Source organism: Rhamphochromis sp. 'chilingali' (assembly GCF_963969265.1).
Source record: "Rhamphochromis sp. 'chilingali' genome assembly, chromosome: 19".
NCBI classification, from domain to species: Eukaryota; Metazoa; Chordata; class Actinopteri; order Cichliformes; family Cichlidae; genus Rhamphochromis; species Rhamphochromis sp. 'chilingali'.
In genome coordinates, this window is record NC_137946.1 from 34,931,346 (window position 1) to 34,952,528 (window position 21,183).

At 42.7% G+C, this 21,183-nt stretch overlaps 1 protein-coding gene across 7 annotated transcripts in view; it reads right to left on the reverse strand.

Moving 5' to 3' along the window:
* The window catches only part of LOC308387381 (platelet-derived growth factor receptor beta-like), a 49,104-nt gene that overhangs the window by 17,753 nt on the left and 10,168 nt on the right, over positions 1-21,183 (reverse strand). For 5 of the 7 annotated variants that reach the window (XM_080867382.1, XM_080867385.1, XM_080867388.1 and 2 more), the window contains 16 exons: positions 17,285-17,545; positions 17,019-17,149; positions 16,845-16,926; positions 16,686-16,760; positions 16,392-16,575; positions 15,862-15,977; positions 15,531-15,642; positions 15,277-15,379; positions 15,066-15,174; positions 11,989-12,083; positions 11,711-11,843; positions 10,907-11,008; positions 3,939-4,043; positions 2,829-2,931; positions 2,636-2,757; positions 2,372-2,487 (listed from right to left, as the gene is read on the reverse strand). In XM_080867382.1, coding sequence (XP_080723508.1) covers positions 2,372-2,487; positions 2,636-2,757; positions 2,829-2,931; positions 3,939-4,043; positions 10,907-11,008; positions 11,711-11,843; positions 11,989-12,083; positions 15,066-15,174; positions 15,277-15,379; positions 15,531-15,642; positions 15,862-15,977; positions 16,392-16,575; positions 16,686-16,760; positions 16,845-16,926; positions 17,019-17,149; positions 17,285-17,545 — 1,949 coding nt within the window. The remainder of the gene's footprint in view (positions 1-2,371; positions 2,488-2,635; positions 2,758-2,828; positions 2,932-3,938; positions 4,044-10,906; positions 11,009-11,710; positions 11,844-11,988; positions 12,084-15,065; positions 15,175-15,276; positions 15,380-15,530; positions 15,643-15,861; positions 15,978-16,391; positions 16,576-16,685; positions 16,761-16,844; positions 16,927-17,018; positions 17,150-17,284; positions 17,546-21,183) is intronic. The other 2 variants (XM_080867386.1, XM_080867387.1) reach the window with 2 other exon arrangements.

Below are 21,183 nucleotides of genomic sequence, written 5' to 3' on the forward strand. Positions count from 1 at the left end.
AGTGAAGCGCTATATAAATACAGGCCATTTACCATATTGGAAACTGTGAGTTTTCAGCAAAGGGCGTGACCCCAGCAGCAGGGCGAACATTGATGTGTCGCCATGAAGACCAAAATTGCTATAACTTAAAGGAATCCAGTCTGATTGCCCCCAAACTTCACAAGCAGGATAACACTCCCACCCTGAACAGACTGATATGCACATTGTCAGAAATACTCAGAGCGCCACCTAGTGGGAACAGGAAATGTCATGTCTTACACTTGGATGTACTGCTCCTCACATGATGATCAGATTCATCTGAAAAGTGGTGAGAATAAACATCAGTCCCCAATGATGTTTCAGTGTCATAATTATATTTAATTTTAATAACTGTACAGTACTCTGATTTTGGTAACTATTGTCCTTGATGTAAATATGTAAAAAAATTGTATGTTACTGCTCTGTGCCCTGTGTACTGTTTGTTTGTGTATGTATTTTTCTTGCTGCTGTTACAACTGAATTTCCCCTTGTGGGACAATTAAAGGATTACTCCTATTCTATTCTAATTGTGAATTTAAATTGAATGGCGCACCCGTGTGGCAAGGCGATTCACCATGATTCACCTCTGTCAGTGCACCCCAGGGCAGCTCTGGCTACAATGTAGCTTGCCATCACCAGTGTGTGAATGTGTGTGTGAATGGGTGGATGACTGAACGTGTAAAGCGCTTTGGGGTCCCTAGGGACTAAGTAAAGCACTACACAAATACAGGCCATTTACCATTTTTACCATGGAACATGATGTAGCTTTTGAGGGGCTTGGAAACCTCAAAAAATCTTGAAATCTGGCACACACCTCCAATGTGAGGAAGGCTTTCTTTTTGTCTGATCATTTTCATTAAATATTGCAAAATGGCTCCACAGCACCCCCTACAAAACTTCAAAATACCCTTGCCCTATGTTTGATTTTTGACTCTGAAACTTGGGAAGTTAATGTAAGATATCAAGATGTACAAAAAGGTGTCTTGGAGCAATACCTCAAATCCAACAGGAAGTCAGCCATTGTCAATTGAAGGTGTAATTTTGGTGACATTTTTTCCTCTTTTCAGGCCTCGTACTTTAACAACCTCCTCCTAAGGATCTCATCAGACTGATGTGATTGTCAGTGAATGGAATCTAAAGATGTTTGTGATGTTATATTGCGAAGCATTTTACGTTTGGTGAAATGGCATGGCCATGGCGTCACGCGGAGTTTTAAGCACCCGCCAAAAAGCACGAAACTGCTGTCATTCAAAGACACAATGCCCAGTCTCTCCCAAACTTCACAGGCATGATGAGAGCCAAGCTCAAAAATGTTTGATATGCCATTTCTCAGTAATGTTTAGAGCGCCACCTAGTGGAAAGAGGAAATGCAAAGTAGAGTATAATCATCATTGAACAAAATGAAATTTTATCTTGTTCTTCTACGCGTTAAATCCATCAGTGTGACATTAGATAGGACCTGCTGGGCGTAGGTGATGGGCGTGGCTCGACACGCCGGGGTACGAGGGCCGTCTTAACGCTGCTTGCAGCTTTAATTTGTTAATGTTTTTAAATATATTCTTTTGGAAAATACTAAAATTTGTGTATTTATTGTCATAGTTCTCAGCATCTGGAGAGAGTGTGGTGTGTTTTTGTCTCCCACCAGGGCGGAACTGGACTTTGCTTCCCCACCTCTGAACCCACCCTTAATGCACACGATTGGCTCATTCACACTGATTCTGCTCTAGCTTCTCATCACAAGCATTATTCCTGGCAGACTACTTAAGACGGCAGGAGATGCTGCTTCCTCGCTGGATCGTCACACTACCTAGCGTCAGTGTAGCCTCTTTACTCTTACTTGAGTAATTTTTTGAATGACTACTTTTCACTTTTACTTGAGTAACAATATTTTAAAGTAATGCTACTCTTACTTGAGCACAATTTTGGATACTCAACCTACCTCTGCACTCCTGGGTGAAGCCCACATTGTTTTTGACACCACTCAGACAGCCAGCAATTTAAGGAGAAGATGCGGCTAAACATGCCACTCCTTGTCCAATTGGGGAGGGGACCAGAGAAATCTACAGAGTCCCACAATTGTTTTGGCAAAGTTACACACTGATTCAATATTGACTTTATTGACCTCTGACTGACTTAGCTAGTAATCAGACACTAATTGTACTCACTGCATCCACAAAGCCACCAGCATTGTGGAGCATGCCACGAACTCTTCACTCCGCTGCAATGGCTCCCTGTTATATTCAGAATTCAAAATCCTGCTCCTCACATTCAACATCTTAAATCATCAGGCCCCATCACCTATGGTCATGTGACAGGTACATACTGAACAATTTGCGTTTATGAGTGTTAGTACCTTTCTAGATGATAGGAAGTCCATAGCCTGAACAATCTGGTAAGAGAAGCTGATGAGATCATTGAGGCTGAGGAGAGGACTGTCACTGAGGAGCAGCGATGATGCCTCCTGCTGGTCTGAAGTAGAACAACACCAGTTAAACCAGAGATATCCCATACTTGTCCATGGAACAGCTTCTTAATATGGATGTTCAGTGACTTGACTCTGCAGGTAGGAGTGTGGTGTGTCCACATATTTATGGCCATAACTGTGTGCAGCCATCACCTGCAGGCGTGTACGGTGTCTCGTATACGGCGGGTTCGATGTCGGCGTAGCTGAGCTCCTTCATGGCAACGTACTGAGCGCTCTCCTCTTTGTTCATGTCTATGTAACCTCCATCATTGTCACTGTGAATGAGCCGGTGAGTCAGCACTGGACAGAATCTACATGTGTGTGTGGCTGTGGGTGTGTGACAGACCTCTTGGTCTGTGTGTCTCCATGTAGAAAGGTATGTTTGTTCCTCTGCAGGTAGTTCACCAGGTCTCCATGACAACAGAACTCAGTGATCAGATAGACGGGACCTGCACAGGTGACATGTCAGGATTAAGTTAGCATCAGTTTGAGTATGGACAGCATTGGAGATGGTTTAGGACTAAGACTTGGGTTAGAACTAAGTCAAGTATCTCCATAAATTATAATCCCAGGATACTGCAGATAACAAGAACAGCTCTGTTTAATCTCCGCTATGTACAGTCGGTGTGCCTCACCTGTTCACTCATTAGTGTTGGTCATAATCAGTCATGGTTAAGTTGGAAACTTGTAAATAAATAAAAATAAAATTACTTACTGTAGGATAGACATTAGTTTGTGAATACTCGGGAAAAGAATAGTCTAGAAATAAATGAGGATTAGAAGAGGATTAATTCTGTATTTGCTTGGAATTATGTCTGGATTATGTCTTAATGCATGCTCAATCATCCAGGTAAGTAAATCTCCAAAAGTTGATTCTGTTCATCTGGACATAAAATGGTAAATGGTAAATGGCCTGTATTTGTATAGCGCTTTATTTGGTCCCTAGGGACCCCAAAGAACTTTACACTACATTCAGCCATTCACCCATTCACACACTGGTGATGGCAAGCTACATCGTAGCCAGAGCTGCCCTGGGGCGCACTGACAGAGGTGTAGCATTTTCAGTTTCAGAAACGTTTCGTCACTCATCCAAGTGACTTCTTCAGTCTCAGCTGACTGCAGGTTTCCCAAATCTTATAAACAGTACATTTGCAAAATGACTGAAACCAGTGAAACCACTGAAGGAACAATGGGCTGGGAGGCCAGGTTCTTCAGTGGGCTGGTTTCAGTCATTATGCAAATGTACTGTTTATAAGATTGGGGAAACCTGCAGTCAGCTGAGACTGAAGAAGTCACTTGGATGAGTGACGAATTGTTTCTCCCACTGAAAACGCTGCGTCCAGATGAACAAAATCAACCTTTGGAGATATGTCTGGATTTGTTTAAGAATGATATTAGGGTTATATGAAGAACACTTTGGGATTAAACAAAGATTATATCAGGAGTAAACTGAGACCTCCTCTCGTGCAGGCTCCCAGCAGGTTGACAACATTCAGGTGAGGACCGAGATGAACCAAAACCTTCAACTCTGACATCAGAGACTGAACTGCATCACTTCTCGCTGCAGAAAGACAGAGTCAGTCAGTCAGACAGTCAGACAGACGGGTAGATAGCCCAACCAACAGAAAGACAGAGAGACAGACCTACAGACAAACAGATACATTCAGACAGACAGACAAAAAAAAAACAGTCAGGAAGAGTTTGTCAGACATACAAACAGACAAGAGACAGACAGACAGTAAGAGTGTCACAGACACACAGCTAGACAGTATGTGGTGCTGTCATTTGGTGTTGGTTCTCTCTGTGGTAGAGTATCATTTCCTGTTCCATTTGTGTAGCTCACCTGTGCAGCCAATTTAATTAAACACTTACAGATAACATTTTATTTCACAGCATAATCTTCACTTACTTCATCCAAAGCACAGTCTCTGTGTACTCACTACCTAATTTATAGCCAAAGTATTCACTCACTGTGTCTTTACTGTTTTGCTAGCTTAGCTTAGCTTATAACGCACTCGCTAGCAGCATGGCCTCTTCACGTGTCCCTCCTGCACTTTCCTGCTCATTGTGTCAGATGTTTAGTTACTCTTCTGCGTCCTTTAGCAGTAATGATACTTGTAACAAATGCAGCATATTTGCAGCTCTGGAGGCCAGGATTACTGAATTGGAGACTCAGCTTCGCACCCTTCATTCACCCGCAGCTAGCCAGGCCCCTGTAGCTGGGGCAGCCAAAGATAGCGTAGGCCCCGCTAGCTATTCCCCGGCAGACCCCAAGCAGCTGGGGAAAGAGGGCGGCTGGGTGACGGTGAGGAGGAAGCATTGTCTTAAACAAAAGGTCCAGGTACACCACCAACCTGTTCATGTGTCTAACCATTTTTCCCCACTCGGCGACACACCCGCTGGGGGTCAAACTCTGGTAATTGATGATTCTGTTCTCAGACATGTGAAGCTACAGACACCGGCAATCATAGTCAATTGTCTTCCAGGGGCAAGAGCAGGCGACATTGAGGGAAATGTAAAACTGCTGGCTAAGGGTAAATGTAAATTCAGTAAAATTATAACTCAGAATCAGAATCTGAAAAACTATTAATCCCAGAGGTAAACTGAGTTGTCATAGTAGCAAATATACAATAACCAACAAGCACTCATATAAAATTAGTGTAGAAACAGAGATATTGATAGATAAATATAGAAATAGGTGTAACCCAGTTTCTAAAATCATCTAATTTCATGTTCATTATTTCTGCTCTTATAGTCCTTCTTTAATGACAGTGAAACAAAATCAATATATTTATGTAAACCTAAAAGGGACGCAGATTTATATATGTGTTTTGGTTAAACAAGAGGTTTTTTTTTTCCAAGTGTTGATGAGCTCTGATGAGAGCCTATTGTTTTATTCCACTCCTCTCGTGTAAGCCAATCGGTAAAGCTCTAGGTAGCTCTTGTCCCTCTTTAGTACCAGCTCCCAAGTTTTAGTGTCTTGCTTCTACAGCCGATCAGAGCAGGTGGGCTAAAACATTTTTATCGGTAAGCTCTAACAAGTTAAAAACCATTTAAACTGATATTGTTCATGAAGTACAGTTTTGTGTTTGCTGTCATAGAGGACAGAGCGACACCTTCCTTATACTGTTTTGATGTCAATCGGTTATTTTACTATGCTCAGTAATGGATATGTGGAGATAATTTTTAGTGTATTTCCACTTGTACTATTAGGCCTATGGTACGTGAAGCACATCTATGTTAATATTCCTATTCGTAGACTGAAGTCACCTGTTTACATGTTATTGAAATTGATTATATGCACTTTGTTCAGTTTCTGATAATTTTTTGCATATTATTCCATTTCTTAAAAGGAGTGATATACTTATTTATTTGGGACGAATCCAAGGACCAGTTCAGCGATTCCAAATCCCGGAGTATTCCAGTGTTCATTGGAGCCAACCTGAGATTCTAGTGGACAATACACATATGTGCGCACACTCTTTTGCACATTGATGGACTGCAATCCTGCACTGTACAAGTAATGCGGTAGGACAGACAAACACACGCACACACTTCTCATTGGACAGAACTTTGTTGCAATACATCCATTTGTCATGGGCCCCACTGGTACCATTTGGACCTAAAAGACTCATTCTTTACTTGTGCACAATTTAATTTAATTTAATTTATTTTTTTGCTACTTTGGGGGAAATTTTATATACTTCAAATCTTTGTTAAAATGTGTTGTAATTCTGTGTTGTTTAAAAAAACATCTTTTTAAAAAAAGGCTTAAATCACTAAAATTTCCTTTAAGCCACACAACTGTGCTTTGTCTGGTTTCTCTGTCATTCATTTCTCTGTACCAGAGCTCTAAGAGTCATTCTTACTCTTCTGATACTAGCCGATATTACTAATCACCTTGGTTATTATCCATTGGTACTGTATATAAACCCACATAAGTGCTACATATAGGTATAAATAGGGGTGGGCGGTTTAAATGGTATACGGTAGAAACTATATAAATCTGGCCAACAGTAGGAATTTTAACTATACCGCTCTACCGCAATAGCACATGTGTGTCATCAAGCTGCGCCTGTTTTGGTGGAAAGCATTGCAGCGGCTGCAAGCAATATCATCTGCAAATTCTGCCGGGTGACAGTAATGGCAAAGAGACGAAGCACGTTTGGAATGTGGTGCAAGCCAAAAACTGCTCTTCTTCCACTTCTTTACCATTGATTCATTAATGCTGAATTCTGTTGAAGGAACCTGTTGGTGAAACTGCTTTTCAATTCAATTCAATTCAATTTAATTTTATTTATATAGCGCCAAATCACAACAAAAGTTGCCTCAAGGTGCTTCATAGATACAGAGAAAAACCCAACAATCATATGACCCCCTATGAGCAGCACTTTGGCGACAGTGGGAAGGAAAAACTCCCTTTTAACAGGAAGAAACCTCCGGCAGAACCAGGCTCAGGGAGGGGCGGGGCCATCTGCTGCGACCGGTTGGGGTGAGAGAAGGAAGACAGGATAAAGACATGCTGTGGAAGAGAGACAGAGGTTAATAACAGATATGATTCAATGCAGAGAGGTCTGTTAACACATAGTGAGTGAGAAAGGTGACTGGAAAGGAAAAACTCAATGCATCATGGGAATCCCCCAGCAGCCTACGTCTATTACAGCATAACTAAGGGAGGATTCAGGGTCACCTGGTCCAGCCCTAACTATATTTTCACACTGGCTGTAATGACACCCAGGTTATGTCAATCGGAGGTCACTAAAATCAATATTGAATCGGTGTGTAACTTTGCCAAAACAATGTGGGACTCTGTATTTTTCTCTGGTCCCCTCCCCAATCAGACCAGGAGTGACATGTTTAGCCGCATGTTCTCCTTAAATTGCTGGCTGTCTGAGTGGTGTCAAAAAAACGATGCGGGCTTCATAGATAATTGGGAAAGTTTCTGGCGGAAACCTGGTCTTCTTAGGGGATACTTTGGATGGAGCAGCTCTCATTTCTAGAAATCTGGCCAAAGTATTAAACCCCCTCAAGGTGGCAGCACATACGGTAGCACATAGGTATGCAGCAGCACAGCGCTCCCAACTACTGTGCACCTTTTTGGGTTTTTCATGCCTTTTCTTTGCTCCTTCCTGCAACTCACTGATCACTTTCAGTCATCAGGAACTAACAGACATCAGCCTCGGCCTAAGCCTCGACTTTACTTTGGATTGAAATTCCACCAACTTGTTCAGGATTCTACCAGGGGGATAGGACAGTCAACCATGTGTATGGTGACATGAAGCAGATGATGTTCTTCTCCAACTATAGGACTGTCTTGATCTCACAGACTGGTCCATCTTTGAACAGCAGGGTCCAGAGACTTTCCATCAGTGTGTCCTTATCATTTCCTTACCCTAAACATTTCCTGATAACATTTACATTTACAATAATTGATTACACAGCAGCGGAGAGTTGACTTCATCACAGTAGATGACTTTCTGAAAGTGCTGTAACTAAGTTTAAGAATATAATCCACCTGTGGCGGACCACTGGAGGGCTCCACTCACACCCAGTTCTCAGGAAGTGTTGTTGCTGTGTTTTGGAGGGAAAAGTATTCAGTTGTGTGGTGATGAGTAATAAACCAGCAGTGTTAATCGAGAGCTCTCGTGTCGTCTGTGTTTACCTCCACACACCCACTGTTATCATCTTCAATGCCCTGTACCAACACAGAGCAGAGCAGCTACCTGAACGCTACTCCAACAGAGGTCGATCATCTTGCTATTAACCTCCTAGGACCTGGCTTCCACATATGTGGACATCACATTTTGGGTTATTTAGACCAAAATACTCAATTTTGCTCTAAAACTGCCTGATATCCACTTACGAGGACATTATACTGCTACTGTTCTATCGAAATTTTAAACAAATATCCTCATATGTGGCTCTGATTTTTCTTAGAAACAAAAATTAGGTAAAAAAAAAATCTGGTGATTCTTTGTTTTTACATTCATCGGGTCCCAATCAGCCCAAATATCAAAGAGAAATTAAAAATGCATGCTGTGGAAGAGTTCGGGTCTTAGGAGGATAATTTTACCTCCTCACTACGTACGACTCTGGATACTGTAGCTCCTGTGAAAACTAAGGCCTTAAATCAGAAGTACCTGACTCCGTGGTATAATTCTCAAACACGTAGCCTAAAGCAGATGACTCGTAAGCTGGAGAGAAAATGGCATGTCACAAATTTAGAAGCTCATCATTTAGCCTGGAGAAATAGTTTGCTGCTTTATAAGAAAGCCCTCCGCAAAGCCAGAACATCTTACTATTCATCACTGATTGAAGAAAATAAGAACAACCCCAGGTTTCTCTTCAGCTCTGTAGCCAGGCTGACAAAAAGTCAGAGCACCGTTGAGCCAACCCTCCCTTTAACGTTAACTAGTAATGACTTCATGAACTTCTTCGCAAATACGATTTTAACCATTAGAGAAAAAATGACTCATAATCATCTCACAGATGTAACATTATCTACAGCTACTTTCAGTACCATTGATACTCATTTAGAGTCTTTTCTCCAATTGATCTTTCTGAGTTAACTTTGTAAATATTTCTTCCAAACCATCAATGTGTCTTTTAGACCCCATTCCTATAAAACTGGTCAAAGAAGTCCTGCCTTTAATTAATGTTTCAATCAATTTAGTTCAATTCAGTTGTATTTATACAGCACCAATCACAACAACAGTTGTCTCAAGGCACTTTATATTGTAATTTACACCCTACAATAATACATACAGAGAAAACCCCAACAATCATATGACCCCCTATGAGCAAGCACTTTGGCAACAGTGGGGAGGAAAAACTCCCTTTTAACAGGAAGAAACCTCCTGCAGAACCAGGCTCAGGGAGGGCTGTGATTGGTTGGGGTGAGAGAAGGAAGACAGGATAAAAGACATGCTGTGGAAGAGAGACAGAGGTTAATAACAGATATGATTCAATGCAGAGAGGTCTATTAGTGAGTGAAGAAGAAACACCCAGTGCATCATGGGAATCCCCCAGCAGCCTATGTCTATTGCAGCATAACTAAGGGAGGATTCAGGGTCACCTGGTCCAGCCCTAACTATATGCTTTAGCAAAAAGGAAAGTTTGAAGCCTAATCTTAAAAGTAGAGATAGTGTCTGTTTCTTGAATCCAAACTGGAAGCTGGTTCCACAGAAGAGGGGCCTGAAAACTGAAGGCTCTGCCTCCCATTCTACTTTTAAATACTCTAGGAACAACAAGTAGGCCTGCAGAGCGAGAGTGAAGTGCTCTAATAGGGTGATATGGTACTACAAGGTCATTAAGATAAGATGGGGCCTGATTATTTAAGACCTTGTATGTGAGGAGCAGGATTTTGAATTCTGGATTTAACAGGAAGCCAAAACAGGAGAAATCTGCTCTCTCTTTCTAGTCCCTGTCAGGACTCTTGCTGCAACATTTTGGATTAACTGAAGGCTTTTCAGGGAGTTTTTAGGCCATCCTGATAATAATGAATTTCAGTAGTCCAGCCTAGTTTTTCAGCGTCACTCTGAGACAGGATATTTCTAACTTTAGAGATGTTGCACAAATGGAAGAAAGCAGTCTTACATATTTGTTTAATATGTGCATTGAAGGACATGTCCTGGTCAAAAATGACTCCAAGGTTCCTCACAGTTTACTGGAGGCCAAGGTAATGCCATCCACGGGGTAACCGTGGTTCAGGGGGTTGGGAAGCGCATCTTGTAACCGGAAGGTTGCCAGTTGGATCCCCAGCTTTGTCTGTCCTGGTCATTGTGTCCTTGGGCAAGACACTTCACCCTACTGGTGTTGGCTGGTGGGGCCGATGACAGCCTCGCTTCTGTCAGTCTGCCCCAGGGCAGCTGTGGCTATAACTGTGGTTTGCCTCCACCAGTGTGTGAATGTGAGAGTGACTGACTAGTGGAATTGTAAAGCACTTTGAGTGTCTAGAAAAGCGCTTTATAAATGCAATCCATTACTATCCAGAGTAAGAATCTGGTTAGATACCATATTTCTAAGATCTTCAGGGCCGAGTACAATAAGTTCAGTTTGATCTGAATTAAGAAGCAGAAAGTTAGCGGCCATCCAGGTCTTTATGTCTTTAAGACATTCCTGCAGTTTAACTCATTGGTGTGTGTCATCTGGCTTCATGGACAGATAGAGCTGGGTGTCATCTGCATAGCAGTGAAAATGTATGCTATGTCTTCTAATGATGCTGCCTAAGGGAAGCATGTATAATGTAAACAGAATTGGTCCTAGCACTGAACCCTGTGCAACTCCATAATTAAACTTGTGTGAAGTGTGTGAAGAAGACTCTCCATTTACATGCACAAATTGGAGTCTGTTAGATAGACATGATACAAACCACTGACAGACAGACAGTCAGAGAGACTGAAAGACAGACAGACAGCTACGTACGTTTGACCATCTTCACGGCCGCCTTTGTAGAATGAGAATTAATCAGACCAGAGATGGTTGCCTCAACAACACGTCCGAAAGCCCCTGAACCCAGCACCTGTCCTGAAGACAGAGAGGCAGATGGGGTTTCTGCGATGATAGAATGACTTTCTCATCTTACTTCAAACTGCAACTTACTCCAAAGCTTAAAGGTCAGTAACATAGTCTTTAGATGTGGAACGATTCAGTCCAAATGTGAATTTCAGCTTTGATATAAAAGAATCTGATAAGGAATTGAGTTTTTATACACAGTTGTCCCATTTTTTCTCAGGCTCAGGTGTGATTGGACAGTATCGTGGTTGGTTGAGTTTCTTGATGACTTTCTTGATGAAATCAAAGATTTGCAGTTTGTTCCAAGTGCTCATTGGAACATTGAATATATTCTGCAGCATGAGGAAGATCTGAAAAACATCTGAAACACAATCTCCCAGGGGAAATTTCTGTTTACAATCAGGAAACGCCTTCATGAATGGCCCAGAATCCTCAGCTGCACAATCATCAATCTTCACACCTAGTGGAGGTAGGATGAGGGTCACTGAGAGTCAAATTGCTGAGACAGAGCTCCATAGATAGCAGATCAATAATCACACTGAAAATTATGTGAAAACAATCCAGAAGTGTTTGAAGGCAAAAACAGGTTTATACCTGTTTGGAGCCAAAGACAAAACCCAGGACACAAAGACTCGTGCCGTGTAAGGCACAATGAGGGAGAGACATTGATGAATTAATCTCATTGTTACATAAAATATGGTTTTGCAGTCTTACCAAGAACTACATGGTCTCTGTCTATTTCCCAGGTTGGGCTGTAGGGCAGCTGGGTGGGGTCGAGGTAGGTGTACTGCTGTCCATCAGGACTCACAGACTCGATCACCTTCCAACGAACTTCATAATGAGGTTTCTACACACAGAAATAAAACGGAACCAAATACTTTGGTGGATTCATGAAGTTACATGAACATGCAGCAAATATTTGACGGTCCATGCAACAGTAATGGAGCTAGTACTACTGTTCAGCTAGACGTTTATTTCATCTGAATACTAACTTTCCTCCATAAGATGATGAGGATGATGAGGAAGATGACAGCAATGATGACCAACACCAGGACTACTGCTAAGACCACCACCTGAGACAGGAGAGCTGAACACAGATAACATAAGAAATGTTAGAAATAAACACAATAATTTACCCTAAACAACAAAAAAAACAAACAAAACCTGCCAAAAACTGTAGGATTAATTATTATTTTGTTTTAATATTAACTTTTTTTAGCAGGAGGCTTGACTTTATCCCTCTCACCCAGTACTGATCATCTTTTCTTGTGGGTTTATCCTAAATAGAGCTTCTCTTATTGAAAGCAATTTTATTTATATAGCGCCAAATCACCACAACTGCCTCAAGGCGTTTTATATTGTAAGGTAAAGAAGCTAAAGAAGAGACAGAAACCTCCAGCAGAACAAGGCTCAAGGACCGGTGGGGGTGAGGGGAGGGTGCCGGTTCTGTCATGATGCGGAGTCTAGTGACTCCGTGTTTATGTTTGCGATTATTGATATTGTTTCTGGTTATTAATGATTTCTAGTGCTTAGATGTTCCTGTACCTCACTTTTGTTCCCTCTTGTCATCCCTGTTTCTACTTTCGTGTGCCTCCTGTTTTACTTTGACAGTCTGTGTCGGGTGCCGGTTTCTGTTTTGCTTTCTCCATGTCTCATCTTCTTCGATTAGTTACAGCTGTGTTCCCTTCCTGTTCCCTGTTTCCTCATGTGTGTATTCTCCGTTGCTACCAGTCAGATCGTCTGTTCATCGTCCCCTGTGTATCTCCACCTGCATTTCCAAGTTTCAGGCTTTTCTTTGTATTTGTCAGTTCCCTGTTTGCCTCTGGGTTTGTTTGTTTTTTTGATTTTTTCCCGCCAACAATTACGGCTTGCTTTTTGTTAAACATTCACCTCCACTCCATGTGTCTGCAATTGGGTCCACCCTCTAACCCCGCCACGGTCTGCCAGCTCAGACAGTGACAGGTTCTCCTGGCTCTTTAATGAATGAATGAATGAATGAATGAATGCTTTATTGGCCATATGCAGGTTGCCCCACAGAGGAATAGGACCCCCCCCGACTTACACACACAACAACAAGACAACACAAGGGAATACAGTCGGAGATCGGCAGCGTTGGGAGAATAACACTGAAAAAATTACACAACATTGGGAAAAGTACAAGAGGAAAAAAAAGAGACCTCTTCACACGCTGGGCAACCTATGGGAGGACAGCATGAGAACAGGAAACAAAAAAAAAAAAACTCCTCTGCACAGAGAGCACATTAATGTCCACATCACAACATCAGAGCACATGACAAGCCACAGGGGATGGATAGGGGGGTGGGGGGTGATTCGAAGGAACACAGCAGTCGTCCTGCACCATGCTACCATTTCAGCGCGGCACGCAGACCCGCTGCCTTCCCCCGCAGGAACAAGCATCGAAGGCGTTTGGAAGGGAGGGGGATGAGTGCGTGCTTATCAGTGTAAGTGTATGTGTGTGCGTGTCCATAGTTCAGCTGAGACAGTGTCCTTTGCTGTATCAGGCTAAGTAAACAGTCCTCCAGCCGATCCAGGTGTCCTTCATGGGATGGGAAGAATAGTCATCACACAGTCGTTATCAGGGAGTTGTTTTGGTGGGCTCCAGCCTTGGGCCTGAGCAGCTGGCGCCGTGGTGTCCAAATGTAGAATATTGTTGATTTCTCCTTTATGCGAGCAGCGAATTTAGCACTCTGACACTGGGGCCTCGATTTCCCGTTGGAGCGCTGCGAGCCTCCCCATGATGGTATCAAGCTTCTGTTCCATGGTGTTGTCATTCTTTTGGTTCTGAGACCCCACAGCTGCAGTGAGCCGTTCTGCGATGTTATCCAACTTTCGCTCAAGGGTGTTATTGTGAGCAGGCCCCTCTCTGATGTATCCCATCATACGCTCAATGGTGTTAGTTTGAGTCTTCACGGCAGCTGTAAGCGTCTCCAAGGTGTTAACCATGCTGCGTTCGGCGTGGGAGGCCGCGCCTCGTCCCATCGCTTCAATTCCAGCGGTCAGCTTAGGGGGGGTTTGAACAGCTGGTTCCGCTCTCTTATTTCTCCGATAAGTCAGGGCCAAGCCAGCTCCGATCAGCAAGAACCCTGTTATCATGGTTCCGAATAGGTAAATATCCTCAGCGTCCTCGATAGACAGTCCCGCCAGGCACAAGATCCTCCAGGTTTGCCACCCATCCATCGTGTATCCGGCAGGGAAAGTCCCTCCAGGGCACTCGGGCTCTCCCGAGCCCAGACTTCTCGTTGAGAAGAGGGTGTCAATAGCGTTCAGAGACCAGTTGATCAAATCCATAATTCTCTGTTAGGTTTTAGAGAACGACAGTGAGAGACTGTTCAAGGGAAAAGTAGTGCACGCGAGACAAGACAGGACACAAGAGGCTAAGCAGGGAAGATAAGGGGAAGGAGGAGAGGAGAAAAGTGCGACCGCCTTCACCGAGAGCCAAGTAAGAGAGCCAAGCCAAGTAATATTTCAGGTTCCTCTTTTTAGCAGAAGATTTGACTCTGTCACATCCAGCACTGATCATCGTCCTCTGAGGGTTTTCCTAACCAGTGCTGCTCTCTTTGTTGAGGCCTCAGTTCTTCTTCAGTAGATTTTCTTTAGAAATAAATTCTTCTTTGTCTCTCTGAGCTCCTCCTGAGATGTTTGAGTCTTTGTACCAAACTCAGTGAAACTTCAGCTTCTGATCATCTCCTCCATGTATCTGCAGCACCTTTATTCAAAGTACTGAACATCTGGCAGGAGATCCCGATGTTCACATGCTGACCAGATGAGTTATGGTGTGTTAGTCTAAGTCACAGCATGAGCTTGTCTCCACTTCTCTAGTCACATTTCACTTTTCATCTCTTCCTTCATGCATTCAGCCACTCCTGTGACCTCTGTGATGGACAGGAGCTCTGAGGAGCTCTTTCTCCTCTGTCAGCAGCTGTTTGTGTGCTCAGGATGTGGACGATGTTTTAAAGCAGACATCTGAAGACAGTGTTTGAATGAACGTTCTGCCTCAGTTCCTCAGAGAACCCGCCTGAGCTCAAACGCCTGCAGCATGGATACGTACAGCTGGAGATGACTCGCAGGTCCTTCGCTTGTCTGCCCACCGAGTTTGTGGCTTCACAGCGAAAGGCCGACAGAGAGCTGAGAGTCTGGAGGGTCAGCATGCTGTGTACCTGCACAGGTAGAACAAACACACACAGAGCCACCGGTCAACTTAATATGTTACTGTTTCCCCTCCCTTCTGATGACATCACTCTCTTGATGTCAGTGGTTACCTGGGTGACACCTCTCTCTGCCACCATAGTAATGTTCTCCTGTAGCGTCATGCCCTCTGAGTCTTTTGATTGGCTCCTCCACTCGCCATTCAAATGATTGCATCTGCAGTAGGTTAAAGGACAGGATCACCATGGTAACACCAATACTGTTACACTATGTGTGTGTGTGTGTGTGTGTGTGTGTGTGTGTGTGTGTGTGTGTGTGTGCACGTGCGCGTGTGTGTGTGTGTGTGTGTGTGTGCGTGCGTGTTTACCTGTGTGAGCTGGAACAGGTGTACCAGGTAACAGAGGGGGGTGGAGCTCCCTCACTCACACACAGCACAGCGTTACTCCTGACCTCTGACAGGGATGTGATCCTGGGTGGAGCTACACACACACACACACGTGTTATTAAAAAGTAAAATGTGCCCTCTGTTTAAATGCATACACAGATGTCTGCTAGGAGGCGGAGCCTGAGGTCATGTGATAATGTTACTCCTCAGCTCACACAATACACTCGTTACTGAGCATGCACACAAAAGGTCTGTAAATGACAGCATGATGTCACATGATGTGGCATACACACCTGGTGGCCATGTGGCTCACCTTGTACCTCCAGGTTGAATGTAGCCTCTCTGATGTCGTCATCATTGGAAATAGTTGCGGTGTAACTTCCTGTCTGATCCATCTGCACGCGCACCAGCGTCAGTGTGCTCACATACCTAATCAATCAAACATTTAGCTCCTCCTCATTTTAGCAACCATTAGCACATATGCCAGGGCTGTTGCATTAATAAATACACTCGGGGGATAAATCACTGCGAAAACACAACCCTCAACTATGCAATATTTTCTTTTCTTTTTTCTTTTTAACTGTGCAATATTCTAAGGTCTGAAGCACTGTGCGGCAACCGTATTCTCACTTGTTCATTCTTATATAAAGTCTTGTACATACTATATTTATTTATTTATTTGTTTATTTGTTTAAAATGTATTGCACACATAAACTTCTTTCCTTTTAAAGTGCCCTTTTTTCACTTGTGCTGAATGGGTTTGCTTACAATTTTTGTTGTTTGCAAACACAATGACAATAAAGATTCTGATTCTCCTCATCTGAGGTCTGACCTCTGACCTACCGGCTGTCTGACAGGTGTGTGGTGTTGATAGTAGTGGTTTCTGTGGCAACAGATTGGTTCTGTCTCGTCCAGATGATGGTGGGGGCGGGGTGGGCGTCAATATCTACACTTAATTCCAGCGTGTGATGGAGGAGAGATGACACATTGGTCTCACCTAAGGGCCACAGGTAAACATAACCTCGGTCTGCAGAGACATGGAGAAACACACTTTACATGTGTGTGTCTGTTCTATGTGTGTGTGTGTGAGTGTGTGTGTGTGTGTGTGTGTGTGTGTGAGTGTGTGTGTTTGCTGACCCAGCACTGTTATTGTGATATTTTTCACCACAGTTTGTCCCTGTGTTGTCTCCTGCACCGTGCAGCTATAAACACCTGCAGGAACAGTACGGCATTATTTCCCTCAGCACAGTTTCTCAGCAAGCTGCACACCTTTACCTGAGCCACCGAGCGCCCTACCTGAATCTGCCACTGTTGCTGCAGTGATGTTAACAAAGGAGCGGATCTGATTGGGCAAGAAGTCCGTCAGCGGCTCAATTTCCTGCAAAGAAAAATCATCATAGTTAGGTGACACCAGACAGACAGGTACAGACAGGTACAGGTGGGTAAGCAGACAGGAAGGCAGACAGGTACCTGTCTGCGGGGGAAGCCCCAGGAGAAGAACACCATCTCTGTGTCTCTAACTGTGCAGTTTACTGTGAGGACCTCGCCCTGCTTCAGCACACTGCTGGACACCGTCAGGTCCACTTCCATTACCTTTGGGACTGAAATACGCAGGTGCACAAAAATGATACAGGTAGCAGGGGAGACAGGTAGGAATATGACTTGTTTATGAATGAATGGCAACCTTTCAGCATAAATGTGAACTAAACATTATCAGAAGGTAGACAGACACAAACCTATAATGCTGAAGACGTAGTACGTCTGCGACTCCTTCTCCTCAGCTCCGTTTGTGGCGATGCACATGTATGATGTGTCATTGAGGTGACCCGTGAAGCCACGCCCCGGCTCATATGTCATCCCGCTTACCAGCCTCCTGCTGGGGCGCTCGTACAGCGAGACATTGAGGTTCGGGTTGGACACCATGCAGGGAATTGTGCCTTCCTCTCCCTCCTTCATCACCACACCCAGATCCAATGGGACAAACCATTCATCAGGACCTGAGGGGGGAACAGGTAAACACGGAACATCACGAGGAATGCAGGTACTCTTAGAAAAATTATGGTTCTTAAATGGTTCTTCAGATGTCTTCATGGTTCTTTAAAGAACCATCATACGTCAAAGAACCTTATTATTTTGTAGATGGTTCTTCAGCTATTACAAATGGTTCTTTAAAGAACAAAAGGTTCTTCATCCTTAGCTATCTAAGTTTGATGGTGTAAAATGGCATAAATATTTATTTACTATAATGAGGCTGTGAATTATACTGTGTGTTTTGTTTGTGTGCATGTGTGTGCGAAGGGGGAGGGCGGGTTACCTGGTGATTACCCTTTAAGAGCAGATGGTAGGAAACTGAATATTCAAATAAAAGTTAGAAATACTTAAAAATATACTGGTGGCAGGGGTGGGGGCCAAAGCCTAAAGACCCTACCCCCAACACCCCTAACCCCGCAAACCCACTGATCACAAATAATGTGGTAATAGAATATGGAATTTATTATTAAGACATTTATGAATGTGGTGAGTTAACAAACAGTAGGCACAATACACACATTCAAATACTGTACTTTAGTTTTACATTTTAATAAAGTATTACTATTTTTGGCTTTAAGGCATTACTTTTGAGATTATTATATATATTAGAAAATATAGCATAATGATAATACTAGTTATTGTAAACTTTCCAAACCACCCAACAGTATGTAAGTGTGTAAGTCAAATTATAAAATACAAGTAAATAACAATTGCACAACAGAATGTCAATGTAATGAACATACTTATGTGTTCATTACCAACACAGTTACTTAGTTTTGACAAAGCACACTGCTTAGGTAAATGATCTGACTATATGTTTATCACTGAGCAATTTGTGAATATGTGTTTCGAGCCAAATGACAGGTCGAGAGAGTGACGTTAGAACACTTTGGCTTCTAAAATATGTGGTTCAATTGCGTGCTGCGTACATAACGTAATGTCAGCTAGACCGATATTAAAATTTATAATATTGTTAAAGTCACTAAAATGGCGCCTGAAGCCTGTTTTGACATGAGCTCTGTGTCTGCTCTAGAAACTCTGAAATTCAGTAGAGCTGAGCCGTACATTAAATACTCACATGAACCTGTACTTTGAATTCTGGAAGAGCATGAAGGTGCGTCTTTGACTGTTCCTGTATAACTTATTTTCGGACTAGTTGACAAGTTATGCTCCAGTCATTTGATGTTTCCAAGATAGATGTCCTTTTGTAATATAGTTAAATTTTCTTTGCATATTTCATTTATCCACCATCATACATTAAGCCAAGAAGAGGTCATTATACTAACAAGAGGTATCAATGCTGGGCCAAAGTTGAGCACGGGGTTAAAGTTTGTAATCCAGCCAGGGTGTAAATATCACTCAGCAGCCAGTCGTAGAGATGAAGCAGGTAGCATCAACACATAAATCTTCCCAGCTTAAATCACAAGAGCACCTCTGACCAAAAAGCTGTAGATTTTTCTTGTTTGCACAAATTAATCCAGATTCACACTAATTCTGTTCACAGCTCCAACAAAATGAGGAAGAGGAGGGAGAGAAAAACAATTAGATTGAATTACAATTGGATGGAAGTCGAGGACAAGGAGAAGGAAGCTTAGGATGAGGAGGAAGAGAAGCAGCAGGAGCATCTTTAGGGATCCCTATGATGTCATTGAGGTTTGTTTCATTAATATGGTCCTCTCACAAAGAAAGATGACTTGTTTTAGTTCACCTACTTCCTGTATTAAATAGTGATGTGCAAAACGTTGTGGAAAACCACAGAGCACACACGTATAGTGCATCTGCAGGTAAATGAACATCAAATCTCTAAGACAGACTGAAATCTGTATATTTATCACCCTTATGATAAAACCCATGTCAGTCATTGGTTTATGGACTTTGTATTTTGAAGCCTCAGCATTTGCTATGTGGGTTTTTGTGAGCCATTTGGAACCCTATTAGGATGAGGGATCAGAATCTGGAGTCGTGCACACTACTGTTTCATTTAGTGTGTATCCATAAGATTTGTACAGCAGATCCAAGTTGTGCCTTGAAAACAGGAACGTTGTCTGCATAGAGGAGAACTGTAATAGCAGGCTTGTACAAAGTGAGGCTTTGTGCTCACATTTGCTGCAAACACTCGTTTTAATTCTGTCTCCGTTTTGATGAAGAATTCAGTTGAAATCAGGCAAGAATGGGACTTTCTTTTACAATGCGTTCTTGTGAATTGATTGTGTATCGCATACATTTGATTTAACTTTCTGCAAGACAACAGTCGTCCTCTAGCCAAAACAGTTTTCCAAATACCTCCACATGATCAAGCCTGGAAAAGAATAGCAAAAATGCAATTTGTGTTTCTGTGTTCAGAGGCAGCGGCGAGAGGGGAGACCTCGGCTCATCCAGCTGGAGAGCCTGACCAGGAGGAGTCAAACATTAACTCGGCTCTTCCAGGGCACGCTGCAGACTCGGCTACTGGCATTGGCGAGGGAGTGTGGCCGCCGCTGGAATGAAGTGAACGCCAAACTGGAGTCCATCGCAGGTCGACTGCAGGTATGCGAGTCAGACCTACTGAGGAGGGTTTCACTTTTCTCTCTTCTTTATAATTGACTCTTTTCTCTCTCTCTCAGCTCCTTGTCTCAGAGTGGGAGGGATTTGAAGCACAAAGGGAGGAGCTTGTCATTTGGTTGGCTAATATGGATGTCCCCCTGAGTGAGGTTGACCAGCTGACAGGAAACACCTGTGAAAAACTGAAACAACTGCAGGTGTGGGGTTGTTTTGATATGACATATATTTGATATGATACATACGTCAGAGACATTGTCCTAAACTGGACTAACAAAGAACCATGAGTCCAACATAAAACTTACCTTACAGAAAGTAAGTTCATTGATAATTTTAATCAAAAACTTGTTGTTGAAATATTTTTACTGAACATGCAAACATCTGCTGATGAAAATGTGTTGATTTATTGGTCTGTTATGAAGCTATTGCTATTTCTAATGTGTTTTTATCACTTTCTGATGTTTTATTAATTAAACAATAAATGTATTAATTGTTGTTGTTATCTATAGATGTAGTATTTATATATATTTATTTATAGTATGGCAAATATATTTAATTATTACTGTTTAAATAACTAATATGTGACATCTATTAGTAGTGATGTTGTGCTGAGGGTTAAAATGTCTTTTTGTCTTTTGGTATGCTGCGAAATGGCAATAAACCATTAATATATGTCTATGCTCAATTCAATTCAATTTTATTTATATAGCGCCAAATCACAACAACAGTCACCTCAAGGCGCTTCATAGATACAGAGAAAAACCCAACAATCATATGACCCCCTATGAGCAAGCACTTTGGCGACAGTGGGAAGGAAAAACTCCCTTTTAACAGGAAGAAACCTCCTGCAGAACCAGGCTCAGGGAGGGGCGGGGCCATCTGCTGTGATTGGTTGGGGTGAGAGAAGGAAGACAGGATAAAGACATGCTGTGGAAGAGAGACAGAGGTTAATAACAGATATGATTCAATGCAGAGAGGTCTGTTAACACATAGTGAGTGAGAAAGGTGACTGGAAAGGAAAAACTCAATGCATCATGGGAATCCCCGGCAGCCTACGTCTATTGCA